The sequence below is a fragment of the Salmo salar genome, chromosome 25, assembly GCF_965601325.2.
Source record: "Salmo salar chromosome 25, fSalSal1, whole genome shotgun sequence".
Lineage (NCBI taxonomy): Eukaryota > Metazoa > Chordata > Actinopteri > Salmoniformes > Salmonidae > Salmo > Salmo salar.
Window position 1 is genome coordinate 49,907,618 of NC_138315.1, and position 25,352 is coordinate 49,932,969.

Below are 25,352 nucleotides of genomic sequence, written 5' to 3' on the forward strand. Positions count from 1 at the left end.
GACTGAGGACCTACAGTACCTATTTTGGTAGCAGCTTGCCATACAATACTGTGTATTCATCTGTACAGAAACCTCATGTGGTGGTGTCAGAAGCTCAGAAAAAAAAAATTGAAACTGGAGAGAAAAAGCCCCCCCCCCCAAAAAAAAATACCAGTGTTAGCGGTTGTTGTTATTCTTCAATAACACAAACCCCAAAGCAAATCAGGGGGAGGAAAACAGGTTTATTCAAAGAGGATAAATCATAGATGTTACGCTGAGAGGTAGATGGTAGTTCCTTCCCTGTCCTCAGTGATTCTCTCCTGTGATTCTCTCCCCAGAACAAAGGGACAGCATGTCGTTTAATAACCCAGCCCTAGCCTGTGGTCGACCAATTAGAATTCCTTGCAATAAAACTGAGCCAATGGCCAAATAACAAAGTATCGTATTTCAGACTCAATATATAGGCGAATTCCTCCCATGTCCCTGCATTAATCCCCTATTACAGAAAAACCTCTTTCCATTGACCGTTAGTATTCTATTGACTTTAGGTCCTCTGTCTCTGCGTTGTGTATTTATCTTCCAAATATTCTTATATACTGGACACAATCCATATTGACAGGTCAATCATTTATAAATTAATAAAAAATAAAAAAAACATGCCCTTTTTTTTGTGTTTATTTAATTTTTTTTACTTTTAATTATATAAAAATATTTATTACAACATTCTTCATTTTGTGTGTAATTCATTCAGTCCAGTTGATTAATTCATATGCGCCTGTATTTATAAAGACCCATTGGTTGGTTTCTACATTATTTAGAGATGACTCACCTCCCGTTTCAACCGCAGCGTGTTTGCATAGATTCCAGGAGACACAATATCTCTGGGCAAGTCTATCCTTAGTTTCACAACGCAGAAACAAAAATAGGAAAGAAGAGATGAGATACATAAAACAAAAAACTTTGAAAAAGTGATAGGACGAGATTTTCTCAATTCATTTTCTCTACTTCCTCAGAGTCAGATGAGTTAACGGATACCATTTTCATGTCTCTGCATTCAGCATGAAGGAAGTTAAGAAGTAATTTCATTAAAATTGTATTTACATGCTTCTGACTCTGGGTAAGTTGATAAAGGGCTCAATTGGCAAAATCTCGCAATATCCCTTTAAATCAAAATGCTAACATGACAGCCATAACTCCTTACACATCATACGATTATTGATTACATGATCAGTTCATGATGTCATAGAGTGTTGTTCCGCTTTCTCATTATTTACAGTCAGTTGGAACTGTTGCCACATGGTATAAATATGATGAACAGTTAATATACCAGGAACTCATGACATCTCTCCAACAGTTTGAATATGATGAACAGTTAACATACCAGGAACTCATGACATCTCTCCAACAGTTTGAATATGATGAACAGTTAATATACCAGGAACTCATGACATCTCTCATGACATTAATATGGGAGATGTTATTAAAAGCTGGACGGTGGGGAGACATATGGAGTGGCTGGCTGGCAGTTCCACAGAGATGGCTGTAAGGGGGAAAGAGGTGCATGGCTGAGGAAGACTACTTCTGCCTCTCTCTCTCACACGCGCACACACACACACACACGTGAAGAGTTGAACACACTCACAAAACATCAAACAATCAATACAATTGAAACGGTTGCTTGAATGTCTTAGCGTTTTTCATTTGTAAAAGTTTACCATGGTAACCCCACCAGATCCAGCCACTGACTGTACCAGTCAGTCAGTCAGTCCATCCACCAATCAATCAATCAGTCAGTCCATCCACCAATCAATCAATCAGTCAGTCCATCCACCAACCAGTCAGTCAGTCCATCCACCAATCAATCAGCCAATCAATTAAATCAACTGAAGATAGTTTAGCGTTTGTATATGCATCAGTATACCTACATTACATAACGTATGATTGCTTATGGTAGATTTGCATGGCTTGTGGATTGGATGTTTCAATAGAACAGGTAATGGTCTGATATAACTAAAGTCAGTGAGTCCAACGGTTACAACTTTCAAATTCAGCTTTTTTTTCCCTCTCCACAGAAAATGATTCATACAAGTGAGTCTTCATGTAAAATGTATAATTTTCTGCATAAAAACAAATCAAAGATGAATTGACTGATGATTAAATGAATCATTACAACCTTAATTGTGAGAAGTGTTAATACAGAACGTGTTCTACGGCATCTGTGAAATGGGACCTGCTTTAAAACTGCATTTTGTGACAAATCAAGAAAATAAAAAAAAAAACATGTTAAGTTGCACAATGAGAATAAATTTAAAAAAAAAAAAGCCAATGACAATAGAGGCTAGGTTCGAGATGGACTTTCACACACACACACACACACACACACACACACACACACACACACACACACACACACACACACACACACACACACACACACACACACACACACACACACACACACACACTTAAAACAACTGCAATAGTTTTTATAAAAACTGAAATTAAAGTGATTAAAGTGTCTTGGCAAAACTTAAAAAACACTGTGTGGGCACAGCTAGCTAGCTAGCTTCTCAACGCTCTGTGGGCACAGCTAGCTAGCTAGCTTCTCAACGCTCTGTGGGCACAGCTAGCTAGCTAGCTTCTCAACGCTCAACATGACACATACTAATAAATATGAGGTCCACTGCAACACTGACGCGGTCAACGTTTATAATAAATATGAGGTCCACTGCAACGGTCAAAAAGTTTCTAATAATAATTATGTGATCCACTGCAACATTGACACGGTCAAAGTTATTAGTAAATATGTCAGGGATCATAAACCAGATTCAGTCGCGGGACGATTCTTTCTTGAGCGGATGGCCGGGGGCACCTTTTTTTATAAAAACATTTATTTTTGCTCAGAAAACTTGGGGGGGGGGGGACGGAAGGACAAATAGAGCCGGGACGTCAGTTGGGAAACCCTGAAATACGTCAGTTGGGAAACCCTGAAATACGTCAGTTGGGAAACCCTGAAATACGTCAGTTGGGAAACCCTGAAATACGTCAGTTGGGAAACCCTGAAATACGTCAGTTGGGAAACCCTGAAATACGTGATCCACTGCAACAGACAAAGTTCCTACACACCAGGTTTCCCTTCCTTCTTTACTTAAGTATCTCAGAGACAAAAATAATTAGTTTTTAGCTCTGTATATTATCTCTATATATTTTCTCTCTGTATATTATCTCTGTATATGAACTAATATGTAAAGTTTAGCATGAGTGTTTAATACAGGATAGTTCCAAGGATATCAGTGCTTGTTGGGTCTAGTGTTCTATATTCCAGGGGTGAGGACTATTTCTTTCAGGGTTTTAAGAGACAAAACTGGCTGGTTATTTTAGACTGAGTGTATCACACGCATACAAAAAAAAAAAAAAAGATTTGATGGACGGGAATTTCCGATAAATTCATGCAAACAAGAAGTGACTGTGATAAACCGTAGTCACATTAAACCATTATCTCGTGTCCTGAGGAAACCATCTAACCCAACATAGAGAAGGGAGGTTGAATGCAACAAGCACTGTTTTCTCCCAGTCTCTCTCAGACTACTGTGAGGGTACACTATAAAGCAGGATCATTGAGTTAGCCAGCTAAATTTGCTTTACTTTTCTGAAATAACTTTTTTAATTTTTTTTTTATTATTTTAGAAAGAAAAGCTTGAAATGGATTCAACAAGCAAAAATTCATAACTCAAATTGCTAGAGGGTTGGCCCACATGGGGGAAAATGGTGCAGAACAGCTTCCATACTACCTCTGAGGGTTTAGAGGTAGTCACCTCATACAAGTACTTGGGAGTATATCAGCACATATCAAAGTTGCAGGCTAAAGTTACATCTAGACTTGGTTTCCTCTATCGTAATCTTTCACCCCCAGCTGCCAAACTAACCCTGATTCAGATGACTATCCCACCCGTGCTAGTTTACGGAGACGTAATTTATAGATCGGCAGGTAAGGGTTCTCACGAGCGACTAGATGTTCTTTACCATTCGGCCATCAGATTTGCCACCAATGCTCCTTATAGGACACATCACTGCACTCTATACTCCTCTGTAAACTGGTCATCTCTGTATACCTGTCTCAAGACCCACTGGTTGATGCTTATTTATAAAACCCTCTTAGGCCTCACTCCCCCCTATCTGAGATATCTACTGCAGCCCTCATCCTCCACATACAACACCCGTTCACTCCCCCCTATCTGAGATATCTACTGCAGCCCTCATCCTCCACATACAACACCCGTTCTGCCAGTCACATTCTGTTAAAGGTCCCCAAAGTACACACATCCCTGGGTCGCTCCTCTTTTCAGTTCACTGCAGCTAGCGACTGGAACGAGCTGCAACAAACACTCAAACTGGACAGTTTTATCTCCATCTCTTCATTCAAAGACTCAATCATGGACACTCTTACTGACAGTTGTGGCTGTGGCTTTGTGTGATGTATTGTTGTCTCTACCTTCTTGCCTTTGTGCTGTTTGTTGTCTGTGCCCAATAATGTTTGTACCCTGTTTTGTGCCGCTACCATGTTGTGTTGCTACCATGCTGTGTTGTTGTCTTAGGTCTCTCTTTATCGAGTGTTGAGTTGTGTCTCTTGTCGTGATGTGTGTTTTGTCCTAGATTTTTATTTAATTTATTTCTATTTTTAATTCCTCGTCCCCGCAGGAGGCCTTTTGCCTTTTGGTAGGCCGTCATTGTAAATAAGAATTTGTTCTTAACCGACTTGCCTAGTTAAATAAAGGTTAAATAAAAGAATAATCCAATAAAAACAGTCGCTTTCTGTGACTAATTGAGGTAAAATAGTAATTCTGCATTTCGGCAGTACACAATGACACATCCAGTAGGAGTTTTAAGAAATATTTGGTAGTCACCTAAATTCCAGAGCATGTCTTCAACGAGGAAGAGAACCTGTAGTCATTTGTGGTTGTTTATTGAAGTTAGCTGGCTAACTCATTGATCCTGCTGTGTAATATAGCGCTCTGACTAGTCTTTCCTACCTCAGTCCCACAACACAACTTTAAACCTTCTGAGCAGAGACATCTTTCCCATGGCAACACCAGAACAGAAACACACCTTTCCCATGGCAACACCAGAACATAAACACACCTTTCCCATGGCAACACCAGAACAGAAACACACCTTTCCCATGGCAACACCAGAACAGAAACACACCTTTCCCATGGCAACACCAGAACAGAAACACACCTTTCCCATGGCAACACCAGAACATAAACACACCTTTCCCATGGCAACACCAGAACATAAACACACCTTTCCCATGGCAACACCAGAACATAAACACACCTTTCCCATGGCAACACCAGAACAGAAACACACCTTTCCCATGGCAACACCAGAACATAAACACACCTTTCCCATGGCAACACCAGAACATAAACACACCTTTCCCATGGCAACACCAGAACAGAAACACACCTTTCCCATGGCAACACCAGGTGCAGGCCTGACAACTGACTGGATATTGTTCCTCTGAGAAGGGAGACACTCTAATACATGCACCTCACACACACACACACACGTTGAGATTTTGCCACTCCCACATGGCATTGATATGTCTTAAAAATGTTTCATTTAGAAAATAAATAATATAATTCAATTGAAAAGAATGATAAAACATGAACGTTTTCCCAACATGTTTTCCAGTACAGTTACAGGGGGTGTGAGGATCTCTGGTCTCCTTCCCCTTCCCAGACCCCTCCTCTCCCATCATGTTAACTCTCCAACGCTGAGGTGATGCGTTTCAAAACACAAAATGTGTCTTCTTGAGATGCTCCGAGCCCATTGGCCAATTACCTTCCTGTTGTGTCCACTACAGTTGATATGTCCAATCAGAACTGGGTTTCAGGAGATTACCCATCAGTTTCAGCGCTCTGCAAACTCTGTACCGAACAGCGAAAATGAAAGTTGTGAGGCTTTTTTTTTCTTTCCTAATTCCCTAAAAGACGGAAGCTTTATTAACCTTGTTCTCCTTTAAGCTGGTACATGTCTAACCACGTACCCATGGACACTACAGACCACCCTCCAAAATCTACACATGTACTGAGAGTTAGTGTTCATAGTATATATCCACATAAATATTATTTACATGATATGCACAGTATCATAAACAGAAGAGTTACGTAGTCTCTCCCCTAATACTCTTTCACATATAGCAATAGCAATTCCCTTCTTGATTTCTCATTGTCCGAATTAACCTTGTCCCCCCCCCCTCCCTCTTGTCTCTTCCCTGCAGCGCTCAGCCCTGTCAGTGCTTCCCTCTGCCCCCTGCAGGCGGGAGGGGGTAAACGGTAGCTGGACCCACATCCACAAAGTGTCTCAGAGGAGGAGTGCCCGTCTAGGACTTGTACATATGATCTAAAAGTTTAAAAAACGGATGCTGCTCTTGAGATGCTTTGTGGACCTGGGCCCAGACATTGCCCGGATCACATTCCATCATAGATTTAAATGGTGGGGAAAATAAATGCCGTCAGCCAATGCTTTTCAATCAATGACGGGGAGTCTGCAAGACCACACATTTGGAGGATGGTGTAGAATTGGGATGCAGAATTGGGAGCATCACTCCTCAGTGTCGTGGCTCTGGAGAAAGGGCATGGAGACAGAGTGCTCCTGGGCCAGAGCGGCCAGCTCCTTGAGAAACTCAGAGAAGATGACAGCGCAGTAGACGGCGTTCTTCACCCTCAGAGCCTCCACCTGCTTCTCCAGCCCCGACGCCCCTCCCCCAGTCCCGCCCCGGAACAGGGCGCTGTGCAGCGATTGGCCACCGTCTCGTACGTGGGCCAGGGCAAGCTGGGCGGCGTGGCGTGCCCGCGTGGGGCTGTTGGTGTGTCGCATGATCAGGTCGCCTAGCGAAGGTTTCCGGCTCTTCACTGAAAAGGAGACAGCAACACACAGCATAGCAAGTGGTTAGGATTGGACAGGTAGACTGACAACAGACAGACGGGACAGGTGGCCCGTTTGAACAGGTCCGTTATGTCAGTTTAAAACAGGTCCGTTATGTCAGTTTAAACCAGGTCCGTTATGTCAGTTTAAAACAGGTCCGTTATGTCAGTTTAAACCAGGTCCGTTATGTCAGTTTAAACCAGGTCCGTTATGTCAGTTTAAACCAGGTCCGTTATGTCAGTTTAAACCAGGTCCGTTATGTCAGTTTAAACCAGGTCAGTTTAAAACAGGTCCGTTATGTCAGTTTAAAACGGGTCAGTTATGTCGGTTTAAAACAGGTCGGTTATGTCAGCTTAAAACAGGTCTGTTTAAACCAGGTCGGTTATGTCAGTTTAAACCAGGTCCGTTATGTCAGTTTAAACCAGGTCCGTTATGTCAGTTTAAACCAGGTCCGTTATGTCAGTTTAAAACAGGTCAGTTTAAACCAGGTCCGTTATGTCAGTTTAAACCAGGTCCGTTATGTCAGTTTAAACCAGGTCCGTTATGTCAGTTTAAACCAGGTCCGTTATGTCAGTTTAAACCAGGTCAGTTTAAACCAGGTCCGTTATGTCAGTTTAAACCAGGTCCGTTATGTCAGTTTAAACCAGGTCCGTTATGTCAGTTTAAAACAGGTCAGTTTAAAACAGGTCAGTTTAAAACAGGTTGGTTATGTCAGTTTAAAACAGGTCTGTTATGTCAGTTTAAAACAGGTCTGTTATGTCAGTTTAAAACTCTAAACGTGCAGATATAGACATGGGTACATGTTAGCTGCCTGGTCAATAGTGTGTGTGCTTGTTAATGTGGCCAGAACACAGTTCTAGACTGGTTCACTAGAGACAGTGATGATGTAATAACCAGTGTCAGATGACCAGCTGCACCACCCTGGCTGACTGCTGCAGCCACACCTACCCAGAACCATCCAGACAGTAGCAGTCAAACCAGAACCATCCATCCAGACAGTAGCAGTCAAACCAGAACCATCCATCCAGACAGTAGCAGCCAAACCAGAACCATCCATCCAGACAGTAGCAGCCAAACCAGAACTATCCATCCAGACAGTAGCAGCCAAACCAGAACTATCCATCCAGACAGTAGCAGCCAAACCAGAACTATCCATCCAGACAGTAGCAGCCAAACCAGAACCATCCATCCAGACAGTAGCAGCCAAACCAGAACTATCCATCCAGACAGTAGCAGCCAAACCAGAACCATCCATCCAGACAGTAGCAGCCAAACCAGAACCATCCATCCAGACAGTAGCAGCCAAACCAGAACTATCCATCCAGACAGTAGCAGCCAAACCAGAACTATCCATCCAGACAGTAGCAGCCAAACCAGAACTATCCATCCAGACAGTAGCAGCCAAACCAGAACTATCCATCCAGACAGTAGCAGCCAAACCAGAACCATCCATCCAGACAGTAGCAGCCAAACCAGAACCATCCATCCAGACAGTAGCAGCCAAACCAGAACTATCCATCCAGACAGTAGCAGCCAAACCAGAACTATCCATCCAGACAGTAGCAGCCAAACCAGAACTATCCATCCAGACAGTAGCAGCCAAACCAGAACCATCCATCCAGACAGTAGCAGCCAAACCAGAACCATCCATCCAGACAGTAGCAGCCAAACCAGAACCATCCATCCAGACAGTAGCAGCCAAACCAGAACCATCCATCCGGACAGTTGCAGCCAAACCAGAACCATCCATCCAGACAGTAGCAGCCAAACCAGAACTATCCATCCAGACAGTAGCAGCCAAACCAGAACTATCCATCCAGACAGTAGCAGCCAAACCAAAACCATCCATCCAGACAGTAGCAGCCAAACCAAAACTATCCATCCAGACAGTAGCAGCCAAACCAGAACTATCCATCCAGACAGTAGCAGCCAAACCAGAACTATCCAGACAGTAGCAGCCAAACCAGAACTATAAAGACAGTAGCAGCCAAACCAGAACTATAAAGACAGTAGCAGCCAAACCAGAACTATCCAGACAGTAGCAGCCAAACCAGAACTGTCCAGACAGTAGCAGCCAAACAAGAACTATCCAGACAGTAGCAGCCAAACCAGAACTATAAAGACAGTAGCAGCCAAACCAGAACTGTCCAGACAGTAGCAGCCAAACCAGAACTGTCCAGACAGTAGCAGCCAAACCAGAACTGTCCAGACAGTAGCAGCCAAACCAGAACCATCCAGACACCCTCCCTGCTGCTGCCTAGCCAATTCCATTCAACCCAGTAACCCTGTGAACAGATGGCACAATTCCCACAAATCAACTACAACACAGCCTCTGCATTATTCATTCTCTCGAGCTTTCCAATGGGCTACTACACGCTGTGTGTGTGTGTGTGTGTGTGTGTGTCTCTCACCCAGGGAATCAGAGCGTCGCAGGGTGGGTACCCCCATGGGGGAAGAGTCGGCCCAGTCCACCTTGCCCCTGGCAACCAGGTAGCGCTGGGCTTTCCTCAGCATGGCAGGGAAGTCCTCATGGGACGCTGCAAACACCTCAATGCGGTTCTTTACTGAGCCCAGAACCTGAGGCAGGGGAGAGAGAGGGAGACGGGGGAGAGAGAGTGGGAAGCGAGGAGGCAGGGGAGAGAGAGAAGAGAGAGGAGGAAGGAGAGAGAGAAGGCAGGGGGGAGAGAGAAGAGAGAAGGCAGGGGAGAGAGAGAGAGAAGAGAGGAGGGAGGGCAGAGAGGGAAGAGAGAGGGCAGGGGAGAGAGAGAAGGCAGGGGAGAGAGAGAAGGCAGGGGAGAGAGAGAAGAGAGAGAAGGCAGGGGAGAGAGAGAGAGAAAAGGCAGGGGAGAGAGAGAGAGAAAAGGCAGGGGAGAGAGAGAGAGAAAAGGCAGGGGAGAGAGAGAGAGAAAAGGCAGGGGAGAGAGAGAGAGAAAAGGCAGGGGAGAGAGAGAGAGAAAAGGCAGGGGAGAGAGAGAGAGAAAAGGCAGGGGAGAGAGAGAGAGAAAAGGCAGGGGGGAGAGAGAGAGAAAAGGCAGGGGGGAGAGAGAGAGAAAAGACAGGGGGGAGAGAGAGAGAAAAGACAGGGGGGAGAGAGAGAGAAAAGACAGGGGGGAGAGAGAGAGAAAAGACAGGGGGGAGAGAGAGAGAAAAGACAGGGGGGAGAGAGAGAGAAAAGACAGGGGAGTGAGAGAGAAAAGACAGGGGAGTGAGAGAGAAAAGACAGGGGAGAGAGAGAGAAAAGACAGGGGAGAGAGAGAGAAGACAGGGGAGAGAGAGAGAAAAGACAGGGGAGAGAGAGAGAAGACAGGGGAGAGAGAGAGAAAAGACAGGGGAGAGAGAGAGAAAAGACAGGGGAGAGAGAGAGAAAAGACAGGGGAGAGAGAGAGAGAAGACAGGGGAGAGAGAGAGAAAAGACAGGGGAGAGAGAGAGAAAAGACAGGGGAGAGAGAGAGAAAAGACAGGGGAGAGAGAGAGAAGACAGGGGAGAGAGAGAGAAGACAGGGGAGAGAGAGAGAAGACAGGGGAGAGAGAGAGAAGACAGGGGAGAGAGAGAAGACAGGGGGGAGAGAGAGAAAAGACAGGGGAGAGAGAGAGAAAAGACAGGGGAGAGAGAGAGAAGACAGGGGAGAGAGAGAGAGAAAAGACAGGCGAGAGAGAAGAGAGAGGAGAGAGAATGCAGGGGATAGAGGGGGAAGAGAGGGGAGAGAGAGAAGACAGGGGGAGAGAGAAAAGACAGGGGAGAGAGAAGAGAGAGGAGAGAGAGAAAAGACAGGGGAGAGAGAGAGAAGACAGGGGAGAGAGAGAGAAAAGACAGGGGAGAGAGAAGAGAGAGGAGAGAGAGAATGCAGGGGAGAGAGGGGGAAGAGAAGAGGAAGGGGAATGAGGAGACAGGGAGATGGTAAGTAATCTGATCATTACAAAAAACATACAGCCGTATGGCTTCAAGCTATTCTGACATTCAAGCTATTCTGACATCAGTGCATTCGGAAAGTATTCAGACCTTTTGACTTTTTCCACATTTTGTTATGTTACAGCCTTATTCAAAAATGGATTAAACTAAATGTTTTCCTCATCAATCTACACACAATACCCCATAATGACAAAGCGAAAAAAGGTTTTGTAAATGTATAAAAAAGAATAAATAGAAATACCTTATTTACATAAGTATTCAGACCTTTTGCTATGAGACTGTAAATTGATCTCAGGTGCATCCTGTTTCCATTGATCATTCTTGAGACGTTTCTACAACTTGATTGAAGTCCACCTGTCGTCAATTCAATTGATTGGACATGATTTGGAAAGGCACATACCTGTCTATATAAGGTCCCACAGTTGACAGTGCATGTCAGAGTAAAAACCAAGCCAGGATTGTGACGAGGCACAGATCTGGGGAACGGTACCAAACAAATTCTGCAGCATTGAAGGTCCCCAAGAACACAGTGGACTCCATCATTCTTAAATGGAAGAAGTTTGGAACCACCAAGACTCGACCTAGGGCTGGCTGCCGGCCAAACTGAGCAATCGGGGGAGAAGGGCCTTGGTCAAGGAGGTGACCAAGAACCTGATGGTCACTCTGACAGACTTCTAGAGATCCTCTGTGGAGATGGGAGAACCTTCGAGAAGGACAACCATCTCTGCAGCACTCTACCAATCAGGCCTTTATGCTAAAGTGGCCAGACGGACGCCACTCCTCAGTAAAAGGTACATGATAGCTTTGAGTTTGCCAAAAGGCACCTAAAGGACTCTCAGAGCATGAGAAACAAGATTCTCTGGTCTGATGAAACTAAGATTTGAACCCAATCGAACATCTCTGGAGAGACCTGAAAATAGCGTCGTCCAACCTGACAGAGCTTGAGAGGATCTGCAGAGAAGAATGGGAGAAACTCCCCAAATACAGGTCTGTCAAGCTTGTAGCGTCATACCCAAGAAGACTTGAGGCTGTAATCACTGCCAAAGGTGTTTCAACAAAGTACAGAGTAAAGGGTCTGAAAACTTATGTAAATGTAATATTTCTGATTTTAATTTTATATATACACATTTGCAAACATGTCTAAAAACCTGTTTTTTCTTTGTCATTATGGGGTATTGTGTTTAGATTGATGAGGGGAAAAAAAACAATTTAATCCATTTTACAATAAGGCTGTAATGTAACAAAATCTGGAAAAAGTCAAGGGGTCTGAATACTTTCCGAATGCACTGTATAAACAGTCCATTGAGAGAGCAGCAGAGGTCAGAGGAGAAAGTGGTCAGCAGTTGAAGGGAACAGAGCGAAGAAGAGTGATGGAGGACAGCAGAGGACAGCCAGGTGATGTTAGGGCAAGAGATTAGGAGAGATGGGCAACTGACCCTTGTGGCAGAATATGGTCGTTTACAAGATGACAGCTACTTAGTAAACATCACACAAACCCCTACATCTGCCTGGAAATACAGTGATGTCATCCTACCTGTATGAGAGACTTTCTACCAGACCAGGAACACAGCGATGTCTTCCTACCTGTATGAGAGACTTCCTACCACACCAGGAACACAGCGATGTCATCCTACCTGTATGAGAGAGACTTTCTACCAGACCAGGAACACAGCGATGTCTTCCTACCCGTATGAGAGAGACTTTCTACCACACCAGGAACACAGCGATGTCTTCCTACCTGTATGAGAGAGACTTTCTACCAGACCAGGAACACAGCGATGTCTTCCTACCTGTATGAGAGACTTTCTACCAGACCAGGAACACAGCGATGTCATCCTACCTGTACGAGAGACTTTCTACCAGACCAGGAACACAGCGATGTCTTCCTACCTGTACGAGAGACTTTCTACCAGACCAGGAACACAGCGATGTCTTCCTACCTGTATGAGAGAGACTTTCTACCAGACCAGGAACACAGCGATGTCTTCCTACCCGTATGAGAGAGACTTTCTACCAGACCAGGAACACAGCGATGTCTTCCTACCCGTATGAGAGAGACTTTCTACCAGACCAGGAACACAGCGATGTCTTCCTACCTGTATGAGAGACTTTCTACCAGACCAGGAACACAGCGATGTCATCCTACCTGTATGAGAGAGACTTTCTACCAGACCAGGAACACAGCGATGTCATCCTACCTGTACGAGAGACTTTCTACCAGACCAGGAACACAGCGATGTCTTTCTACCACACCAGGAACACAGCGATGTCTTCCTACCTGTATGAGAGAGACTTTCTACCAGACCAGGAACACAGCGATGTCTTCCTACCTGTATGAGAGAGACTTTCTACCAGACCAGGAACACAGCGATGTCATCCTACCTGTACGAGAGACTTTCTACCAGACCAGGAACACAGCGATGTCTTTCTACCACACCAGGAACACAGCGATGTCTTCCTACCTGTATGAGAGAGACTTTCTACCAGACCAGGAACACAGCGATGTCTTCCTACCTGTATGAGAGACTTTCTACCAGACCAGGAACACAGCGATGTCTTCCTACCTGTACGAGAGAGACTTTCTACCAGACCAGGAACACAGCGATGTCTTCCTACCTGTACGAGAGAGACTTTCTACCAGACCAGGAACACAGCGATGTCGTCCTACCTGTATGAGAGACTTTCTACCAGACCAGGAACACAGCGATGTCTTCCTACCTGTATGAGAGAGACTTTCTACCAGACCAGGAACACAGCGATGTCATCCTACCTGTACGAGAGACTTTCTACCAGACCAGGAACACAGCGATGTCTTCCTACCTGTACGAGAGAGACTTTCTACCAGACCAGGAACACAGCGATGTCTTCCTACCTGTATGAGAGACTTTCTACCAGACCAGGAACACAGCGATGTCTTCCTACCTGTACAAGAGACTTTCTACCAGACCAGGAACACAGCGATGTCTTCCTACCTGTATGAGAGAGACTTTCTACCAGACCAGGAACACAGCGATGTCATCCTACCTGTATGAGAGAGACTTTCTACCAGACCAGGAACACAGCGATGTCTTCCTACCTGTATGAGAGAGACTTTCTACCAGACCAGGAACACAGCGATGTCTTCCTACCTGTATGAGAGACTTTCTACCAGACCAGGAACACAGCGATGTCTTCCTACCTGTATGAGAGAGACTTTCTACCAGACCAGGAACACAGCGATGTCTTCCTACCTGTATGAGAGAGACTTTCTACCAGACCAGGAACACAGCGATGTCATCCTACCTGTATGAGAGAGACTTTCTACCAGACCAGGAACACAGCGATGTCATCCTACCTGTACGAGAGACTTTCTACCAGACCAGGAACACAGCGATGTCTTCCTACCTGTACGAGAGACTTTCTACCAGACCAGGAACACAGCGATGTCATCCTACCTGTACGAGAGACTTTCTACCAGACCAGGAACACAGCGATGTCTTCCTACCTGTACGAGAGACTTTCTACCACACCAGGAACACAGCGATGTCTTCCTACCTGTACGAGAGACTTTCTACCAGACCAGGAACACAGCGATGTCTTCCTACCTGTATGAGAGACTTTCTACCAGAACAGGAACACAGCGATGTCTTCCTACCTGTATGAGAGAGACTTTCTACCAGACCAGGAACACAGCGATGTCTTCCTACCTGTATGAGAGACTTTCTACCAGACCAGGAACACAGCGATGTCTTCCTACCTGTATGAGAGAGACTTTCTACCAGACCAGGAACACAGCGATGTCTTCCTACCTGTATGAGAGACTTTCTACCAGACCAGGAACACAGCGATGTCTTCCTACCTGTATGAGAGAGACTTTCTACCAGACCAGGAACACAGCGATGTCATCCTACCTGTACGAGAGACTTTCTACCAGACCAGGAACACAGCGATGTCTTTCTACCACACCAGGAACACAGCGATGTCTTCCTACCTGTATGAGAGAGACTTTCTACCAGACCAGGAACACAGCGATGTCTTCCTACCTGTATGAGAGACTTTCTACCAGACCAGGAACACAGCGATGTCTTCCTACCTGTACGAGAGAGACTTTCTACCAGACCAGGAACACAGCGATGTCTTCCTACCTGTACGAGAGAGACTTTCTACCAGACCAGGAACACAGCGATGTCGTCCTACCTGTATGAGAGACTTTCTACCAGACCAGGAACACAGCGATGTCTTCCTACCTGTATGAGAGAGACTTTCTACCAGACCAGGAACACAGCGATGTCATCCTACCTGTACGAGAGACTTTCTACCAGACCAGGAACACAGCGATGTCTTCCTACCTGTACGAGAGAGACTTTCTACCAGACCAGGAACACAGCGATGTCTTCCTACCTGTATGAGAGACTTTCTACCAGACCAGGAACACAGCGATGTCTTCCTACCTGTACGAGAGACTTTCTACCAGACCAGGAACACAGCGATGTCTTCCTACCTGTATGAGAGAGACTTTCTACCAGACCAGGAACACAGCGATGTCATCCTACCTGTATGAGAGAGACTTTCTACCAGACCAGGAACACAGCGATGTCTTCCTACCTGTATGAGAGAGACTTTCTACCAGACCAGGAACACAGCGATGTCTTCCTACCTGTATGAGAGACTTTCTACCAGACCAGGAACACAGCGATGTCTTCCTACCTGTATGAGAGAGACTTTCTACCAGACCAGGAACACAGCGATGTCTTCCTACCTGTATGAGAGAGACTTTCTACCAGACCAGGAACACAGCGATGTCATCCTACCTGTATGAGAGAGACTTTCTACCAGACCAGGAACACAGCGATGTCATCCTACCTGTACGAGAGACTTTCTACCAGACCAGGAACACAGCGATGTCTTCCTACCTGTACGAGAGACTTTCTACCACACCAGGAACACAGCGATGTCTTCCTACCTGTACGAGAGACTTTCTACCAGACCAGGAACACAGCGATGTCTTCCTACCTGTATGAGAGACTTTCTACCAGAACAGGAACACAGCGATGTCTTCCTACCTGTATGAGAGAGACTTTCTACCAGACCAGGAACACAGCGATGTCTTCCTACCTGTATGAGAGACTTTCTACCAGACCAGGAACACAGCGATGTCTTCCTACCTGTATGAGAGAGACTTTCTACCAGACCAGGAACACAGCGATGTCTTCCTACCTGTATGAGAGAGACTTTCTACCAGACCAGGAACACAGCGATGTCTTCCTACCTGTATGAGAGAGACTTTCTACCAGACCAGGAACACAGCGATGTCTTCCTACCTGTATGAGAGAGACTTTCTACCAGACCAGGAACACAGCGATGTCATCCTACCTGTATGAGAGACTTTCTACCAGACCAGGAACACAGCGATGTCATCCTACCTGTATGAGAGACTTTCTACCAGACCAGGAACACAGCGATGTCTTTCTACCACACCAGGAACACAGCGATGTCTTCCTACCTGTATGAGAGAGACTTTCTACCAGACCAGGAACACAGCGATGTCTTCCTACCTGTATGAGAGACTTGACGCTGGGCTGGAATACCATGTTGGTGTTGAGGAGGAAGGATCGGAGCAGGGGCTGAGGGTAGCAGGCTAGCTGGCACAGGATCCCTGTCAGCAAGATGTTCACATACAAAGAGTTCTGGAGCATGTTCTCCAGCTTGGCAAACAGAACCATCATAAACGGACCTGACGGGAGAGGGAGAGAACGTGAGAATGGATGGGAGAGGGTGCACCGGCACACTAACGGAAGGCTAGATCCAACATGAAAAAAAAAAACAGGCAACACTTAATATCAAAAGGAAGCAACAGTCAGTATTAATTTACTGTGCCACACAAACATCAAATATACAGCGCATTCGGAAAGTATTCAGACCCTTTCCCCCTTTTCAATATTTCATTACAGCCTTATTCTAAATGTTAAAAAAAATTAAAATAATGTCCTCATTAATCTACACACAATACCACATAATGACAATTTGAAAACAAGTTTTTAGAATTATTTGCAAATATATATATATATATATATATATATATATATATATATATATATCTAAGTTTTCAGGCCCTTAGCTATGAGACTCGAACTTTAGCTCACGTGCATCCTGTTTTAATTGATCATCCTTGAGATGTTTCTACAACTTGATTGGAGTCCACCTGTGGTAAATTCAATTGATTGGACATGATTTGGAAAGGCACAAACCTGTCTATGTAAGGTCCCACAGTTGACAGTGCATGTCAAAGCAAAAACCAAGACATGAGGGCAAAGGAATTGTCCGTAGTGCTCTGAGAAAGGATTGTGTCAAGGTACAGATCTGGGTAAGGGTACCAAATCATTTCTGCAGCATTGAAGGTGCCTAAGAACACAGTGGCCTCCATCATTCTTAAATGGAAAAAGTTTGGAACCACCAAGACTCGACCTAGGGCTGGCTGCCGGCCAAACTGAGCAATCGGGGGAGAAGGGCCTTGGTCAGGGAGGTGACCAAGAACCTGATGGTCACTCTGACAGTGCTCCAGAGTTCCTCTGTGGAGATGGGAGAACCTTCCAAAAGGAAAACCATCTCTGCAGCACTCCACCAATCAGGCCTTTATGGTAGAGTGGTCAGATGGAAGCCACTCCTCAGTAAAAGGCACGACACGTCCACTTGCAGTTTGCCAAAAGGCACCTAAAGGACTCTCAGACCATGAGAAACAAGATTCTCTGGTCTGATGAAACCAAGATTGAACTCTTTGGCCTGAATGCCAAGCGTCACGTCTGGAGGAAACCTGGCACCATCCCTACGGTGAAGCATGGTGGTAGCAGCATCAGCGGCAGGGACTGGGAGACTAGTCAGGATAAAGGGAAAAATGAACGGAGAAAAGTAGAGAGAGATCCTTGATGAAAACCTGCTCCAGAGCGCTGAGGACCTCAGGACTGGGTTGAAGGTTCACCTTCCAACAGGACAACGACCCTAAGCACACAGCCAAGACAATGCAGGAGTGGCTTTGGGACAAGTCTCTGAATGTCCTTGAGTGGCCCAGCCAGAGCCCGGATTTAAATCCAATCGAACATCTCGAGAGAGACCTGAAAATAGCTGTGCAGCAACACGCCCCATTCAACCTGACAGAGCTTGAGAGGACCTGCAGAGAAGAATGGGAGAAACTCCCCAAATACAGGCGTGCCAAGCTTGTAGCGTCATACCCAAGAAGACTTGAGGCTGTAATCGCTGCCAAAGGTGTTTCAACTAAGTACTGAGTAAAGGGTCTGAATACTTACGTAAATGTGATATTTCAGATTTTAATTTTATATATACATTTGCAAAAATGTCTAAAAACCTGTTTTTTCTTTGTCATTATGGGGTATTGTGTTTAGATTGATGAGGGGAAAAAAACAATTGAATCCATTTTAGAATAAGGCTGTAACGTAACAAAATCTGGAAAAAGTCTAGGGGTCTGAATACTTTCCAAAGGCACTGTAAAACAGTCAGTATTAATTTACTGTGTCACACCAAACTATCAGTATTCATTTAGTCACACCAAACAGTCCAACATTTCAAAAAATATATATAAAACCAACATTAAAAGTCAAAACAATTGAGAATCATCCAACATCAATCAATATCCTCCAACATCAATCAATATCCTCCAACATCAAATCAATATCCTCCAACATCAAATCAATATCCTCCAACATCAAATCAATATCCTCCAACATCAATCAATATCCTCCAACATCAATCAATATCCTCCAACATCAATCAATATCCTCCAACATCAAATCAATATCCTCCAACATCAAATCAATATCCTCCAACATCAAATCAATATCCTCCAACATCAATCAATATCCTCCAACATCAATCAATATCCTCCAACATCAATCAATATCCTCCAACATCAATCAATATCCTCCAACATCAAATCAATATCCTCCAACATCAATCAATATCCTCCAACATCAATCAATATCCTCCAACATCAATCAATATCCTCCAACATCAATCAATATCCTCCAACATCAATCAATATCCTCCAACATCAATCAATATCCTCCAACATCAATCAATATCCTCCAACATCAATCAATATCCTCCCACATCAATCAATATCCTCCAACATCAATCAATATCCTCCAACATCAATCAATATCCTCCAACATCAATCAATATCCTCCAACATCAATCAATATCCTCCAACATCAATCAATATCCTCCAACATCAATCAATATCCTCCAACATCAATCAATATCCTCCAACATCAAATCAATATCCTCCAACATCAATATCCTCCAACATCAATCAATATCCTCCAACATCAATCAATATCCTCCAACATCAATCAATATCCTCCAACATCAATCAATATCCTCCAACATCAAATCAATATCCTCCAACATCAATCAATATCCTCCAACATCAATCAATATCCTCCAACATCAAATCAATATCCTCCAACATCAATCAATATCCTCCAACATCAATCAATATCCTCCAACATCAATCAATATCCTCCAACATCAATCAATATCCTCCAACATCAATCAATATCCTCCAACATCAATCAATATCCTCCAACATCAATCAATATCCTCCAACATCAATCAATATCCTCCAACATCAATCAATATCCTCCAACATCAATCAATATCCTCCAACATCAATCAATATCCTCCAACATCAAATCAATATCCTCCAACATCAAATCAATATCCTCCAACATCAAATCAATATCCTCCAACATCAATCAATATCCTCCAACATCAATCAATATCCTCCAACATCAATCAATATCCTCCAACATCAATCAATATCCTCCAACATCAATCAATATCCTCCAACATCAATCAATATCCTCCAACATCAATCAATATCCTCCAACATCAATCAATATCCTCCAACATCAATCAATATCCTCCAACATCAAATCAATATCCTCCAACATCAAATCAATATCCTCCAACATCAAATCAATATCCTCCAACATCAATCAATATCCTCCAACATCAATCAATATCCTCCAACATCAATCAATATCCTCCAACATCAATCAATATCCTCCAACATCAATCAATATCCTCCAACATCAAATCAATATCCTCCAACATCAAATCAATATCCTCCAACATCAAATCAATATCCTCCAACATCAAATCAATATCCTCCAACATCAAATCAATATCCTCCAACATCAATCAATATCCTCCAACATCAATCAATATCCTCCAACATCAATCAATATCCTCCAACATCAATCAATATCCTCCAACATCAATCAATATCCTCCAACATCAATCAATATCCTCCAACATCAATCAATATCCTCCAACATCAATCAATATCCTCCAACATCAATCAATATCCTCCAACATCAATCAATATCCTCCAACATCAATCAATATCCTCCAACATCAATCAATATCCTCCAACATCAATCAATATCCTCCAACATCAATCAATATCCTCCAACATCAAATCAATATCATCCAACATCAAATCAATATCCTCCAACATCAATCAATATCCTCCAACATCAATCAATATCCTCCAACATCAATCAATATCCTCCAACATCAATCAATATCCTCCAACATCAATCAATATCCTCCAACATCAATCAATATCCTCCAACATCAATCAATATCCTCCAACATCAATCAATATCCTCCAACATCAATCAATATCCTCCAACATCAATCAATATCCTCCAACATCAATCAATATCCTCCAACATCAATCAATATCATCCAACATCAATCAATATCCTCCAACATCAAATCAATATCCTCCAACATCAAATCAATATCCTCCAACATCAAATCAATATCCTCCAACATCAAATCAATATCCTCCAACATCAATCAATATCCTCCAACATCAATCAATATCCTCCAACATCAATCAATATCCTCCAACAATCAATATCCTCCAACATCAATCAATATCCTCCAACATCAATCAATATCCTCCAACATCAATCAATATCCTCCAACATCAATCAATATCCTCCAACATCAAACACCAAATCAATATTTCGCAACTGACATCATCCCCACAAACAACTTGAGAAAAGACAATATCAACAGTGTGATAGACATGACACTGTAGTGTGGTCTTTCTCACCTGTGTAGGGCTGAGAGGATGGCTGTCCTAGAGGCCTGGCAGGGCTGAACTGCCCCACAGCTGACCCCACTCCCTTGGGCTCCACTCCAGCCCCCGCCCCAGTCCCAATCAGGTCAGCATCCAGGGGCGAAGGGGGCAGCGCCTCCTCTGAGTCGGGCTCTCTGGTAGTCTCCTCCAGCTGTCTGAGAAGCCCGACCCCCCTGCTCCTCTCCCTCACCCTCTCCTCCAGCTCCCGGAGTTCCTGGGTAAAGGCCTCGATGCTGATGCCCTGGCCGTTGGAGTCTCCAGGCCCCTGCTGCCCTCCCTCCCCCGGTCCAACCCCATCCAGGAGCTCAGAGATCAGCCGCTCCACTGCTTCTGACTGGGTAGAGAGCATTGCCTCTGGAGGTACCGATCCAGGGACCTGAGGGGTCAGGCTGACGTCGGAGGAGTTGGTACAGGGTGCTGGAGTCCACGGAGCAGGTTGATCCTGGGTGTGACTCTGTATGTGTGATGGAAGACACCTGGAGTTTTCCCCAGTCACACATCTATTCCCTTCACTGTGCAACACCTGTAGGGGCCCACAGGACTGGGCAGGGGCCGGGGTAGGGCTGGCACCTACCGCAACGTTCTGACTAGAGTCCCCCACCCCCGCTGGGTGCTGCCGCTGCTCCCCCAAATCTCTCTTCACCTTCTTAACCTCCATCCCTCCATCCTGGCTGTCTGGACACCCGTCCTCCTGACCCCCTGACGACGTTCCATTGAAGATGGCCTGGTGAGGGCCTATGGAGGGGCCGGAGGGGAGGTGGGGAGCAGCAGAGGGGTCAGGGACGGAGGCAGAGGTAGAGTCAGGAGGGAGGTGGAGAGGTTTGGGGAGGGGGACATCCTCTCTCTGCAGGCTGCGTTTCTTGGTGCGGGGCGTGAGGCTGATAGTACAGTTGTTCTTACCGATGGTGACGTCCCACTCTCCACTGTCCCTCTCTGTACGGCTCCACTCTGACCGGGCTGCTGCTACCACCGCTGCCCTCTGCTGGCCGTGGGAGTTACTACCGCCACCACTACCACCACCACCTCCTCCCTGCTGGAAGGAGAAGTGCTCTGGGAACATGGTCAGGGAGGGGTTGGATGTGGGGGGCGGGGGTGGTAGAGGGGCCGTGTTGGGTGAGGGGTCCTCTCCGTCGTAGGGGGCTGACCAGTTCCGGCAGGCCCAGGAGCACAGCTCTACTCCCCTACGGGCGTCCCTGAGGTACTCCAGGTACCCCGACTCCCAGTCCAGCCCCTCTGGGACGGGGTGCATGGGGCTGTCTGGCGACAGGGGGGTGCTAGGGCCCCCGCGGGGGGACGAGGGGACCGTCTCAGTGGGGGAGGTGTTGAAGGGCAGTGCAGTGCTCTGCTGGCGCATGAAGAGGGCCAGGCGGGACGGAGTGCTCGGTTTGGAGTGTACAGGAGACTCTGAGCTGGGACTGTTCAGTACTACAGACAGACACAGGGAGAGACAGAGAGACGGATAGAGAGAGACACAGACAGACATACGGGGGGAGACAGACAGACACGTGGGGAAGACAGACAGACAGACAGACAGACAGACAGACAGACAGACAGACAGACAGACAGACAGACAGGGGAAGACAGACAGACAGACAGACAGACAGACAGACAGACAGACAGACAGACAGACAGACAGACAGACAGACAGGGGAAGACAGACAGACAGACAGACAGGGGAAGACAGACAGACAGACAGACGGGGAAGACAGACAGACAGACAGGGGAAGACAGACAAGGGAAGACAGACAGACAGATGGGGACGACAGACAGACAGACAGACAGACAGACAGGGGAAGCACAGACAGACAGACGGGGAAGACAGACAGACAGACAGGGGAAGACAGACAAGGGAAGACAGACAGACAGAGACAGACGGACGGAGACAAAGAGCACATAACAGGGAGGAACGTCAGTCATGGTTATAATTTAACACTTCTAGTTCAACTTCATCCAACTCTTAACACAACACCATGGCAGCGTTTCCTCTGCATTCATTTAAGCGCGGCGCTGCTCCACGGCAGAATCATTGCCGCCACACCAAAAGAAACATCCTATTTCTACCAAACATAGTTTAAATAAAAGTTCTGTAAAAGCACATTCGCTTTTCTTGGTAAATAGATCAAGAAAAGGAGGGATCGGGGACAGAGGCAGAGTCAGGAGGGAGATGGAGAGATTTGAGGAGGGAGATGGAGAGATTTGAGGAGGGAGATGGAGAGATTTGGGGAGGGAGATGGAGAGATTTGAGGAGGGAGATGGAGAGATTTGAGGAGGGAGATGGAGAGATTTGAGGAGGGAGATGGAGAGATTTGAGGAGGGAGATGGAGAGATTTGGGGAGGGAGATGGAGAGATTTGAGGAGGGAGATGGAGAGATTTGGGGAGGGAGATGGAGAGATTTGGGGAGGGAGATGGAGAGATTTGGGGAGGGAGATGGAGAGTTTTGGGGAGGGAGATGGAGAGATTTGGGGAGGGAGATGGAGAGATTTGGGGAGGGAGATGGAGAGATTTGGGGAGGGAGATGGAGAGATTTGGGGAGGGAGATGGAGAGATTTGGGGAGGGAGATGGAGAGATTTGGGGAGGGAGATGGAGAGATTTGGGGAGGGAGATGGAGAGATTTGGGGAGGGAGATGGAGAGATTAGCTAGTTCGTTTGGAACAGTATCAAGTACAAGAAAGATAGCTACATGTATCTGTATTCCATTAGATTTTTTTTTTTTCTTCCAGAGGAGTTTATTTAAATATTTCCAGCCACAGAGTGGAAAGAGAAAGAGGGAACAGGGACAAGAGTGTCAGGTAACGTTAGCTTAGCTAGCTAACCTCAAATCAGCCTGAATTAAATTATACTTTCTTCAGTTAGCGAACTCTTTAAAAGCTTAAGCTATCGTTTTGAATAACAAGTGTATGGCTTACTTTACTAGACTGAGATGAGGCAGAATCCTGGGAGTGAGGTAGGGATGCATGAGGGACAGAATGGAGGAGAGATGGAAGGAGAAAAGGAGAGAGGAGAGCAGAGAGGAACAGAGGAAAGGAGAGTGGAACAGAGGAAAGGAGAGAGGAACAGAGGAAAGGAGAGAGGAGAGCAGAGAGGAACAGAGGAAAGGAGAGAGGAGAGCAGAGAGGAACAGAGGAAAGGAGAGAGGAGAGCAGAGAGGAACAGAGGAAAGGAGAGAGGAGAGCAGAGAGGAACAGAGGAAAGGAGAGAGGAGAGCAGAGAGGAACAGAGGAAAGGAGAGTGGAACAGAGGAAAGGAGAGAGGAACAGAGGAAAGGAGAGAGGAGAGCAGAGAGGAACAGAGGAAAGGAGAGAGGAGAGCAGAGAGGAACAGAGGAAAGGAGAGAGGAGAGCAGAGAGGAACAGAGGAAAGGAGAGAGGAGAGCAGAGAGGAACAGAGGAAAGGAGAGAGGAGAGCAGAGAGGAACAGAGGAAAGGAGAGAGGACCAGAGGAAAGGAGAGAGGAGAGTAGAGAAGGAGAAGAAAGAGGAGTAGATAAAAGGAGATGAGAGGAGGAGGAGAGAGGAGTAGGCCAAGTGCGCACCACCGGATAGGACCCAAAGTGGCTTAAAATGTACAGACTGAAGCATTGGCTATATAATATATTTCCTTTAATTAGGCTAAGGGCTACAAACGTTAGTGTATATTTAGTCTGTACTAGTCCACAGCATTATGTGTGGTGTTGTAATGCTTGCTATCTGTAATAGGTATTGTCCCAGCCACCAGTAATTCCACTAAACTACACTCTACATCCCGTCTAGGAATGTTCTGCTGCCTGTTCCGTCAACGAGGGGTGTATCAAAAGAGCCCTTTTATTGAAATAAGGGGCCCAGATTCATGGGCCGGACTATATTAACCAGCACCCAGGGACAGGGCAACACATGGAAAGTGTGAGAGCTCATGCAATCCTGGCGAAAAAAAGGTAAAGACTGTTCTATTGGATCATTCCATTTCTCAAAATGTCTATTCCACTGTAAAAGATGTGTCAGATTGTGCATTAACCGTGGCTCAATAACAATATAAACAGCCTGTTGCTGTTCACAGGCTCCTCAGTCATAGTTGTATTCGAGCCAACCACAGTGCCTGAGCACGAGGCCTTAAATGTCTGTACCATCTAACAAAGCAGGAACAGGCCCATCAAACTTCCCAGAACTACTGGACTTTAACTGGGCCTTACTGGGTTGTAACTATTTCACAAAAGCTCAAGGTGAATGAGGGCTCCACAATTCTGTGGATTTGCTTATATTTTCTTCACTTGATATTTAAAAATGTCACCAGACTTTTATTTCACATTGTTCTCGTTTGCTTGAAGATTGACAAGAGACCACACACTAGATACAGATCAGAGATAACAGTGGAGGAAATGTTGAAGAGATTCTGGTTCAAGTTGT

At 45.4% G+C, this 25,352-nt stretch overlaps 1 protein-coding gene across 1 annotated transcript in view; it reads right to left on the bottom strand.

Annotated features, from left to right (window-relative positions):
* Nucleotides 1-201: 201 nt before the first annotated feature.
* Nucleotides 202-25,352, bottom strand: part of LOC106586904 (FHF complex subunit HOOK-interacting protein 1B) — a 108,467-nt gene continuing 83,316 nt past the window's right edge. The window contains exons 8-11 of the mRNA XM_082969246.1: nucleotides 20,946-22,397; nucleotides 16,357-16,535; nucleotides 9,324-9,489; nucleotides 202-6,899 (exon numbers count right to left, since the gene is read on the bottom strand). Of these exons, the coding sequence (XP_082825372.1) occupies nucleotides 6,589-6,899; nucleotides 9,324-9,489; nucleotides 16,357-16,535; nucleotides 20,946-22,397 (2,108 nt within the window). The 3' untranslated portion in view covers nucleotides 202-6,588. The remainder of the gene's footprint in view (nucleotides 6,900-9,323; nucleotides 9,490-16,356; nucleotides 16,536-20,945; nucleotides 22,398-25,352) is intronic.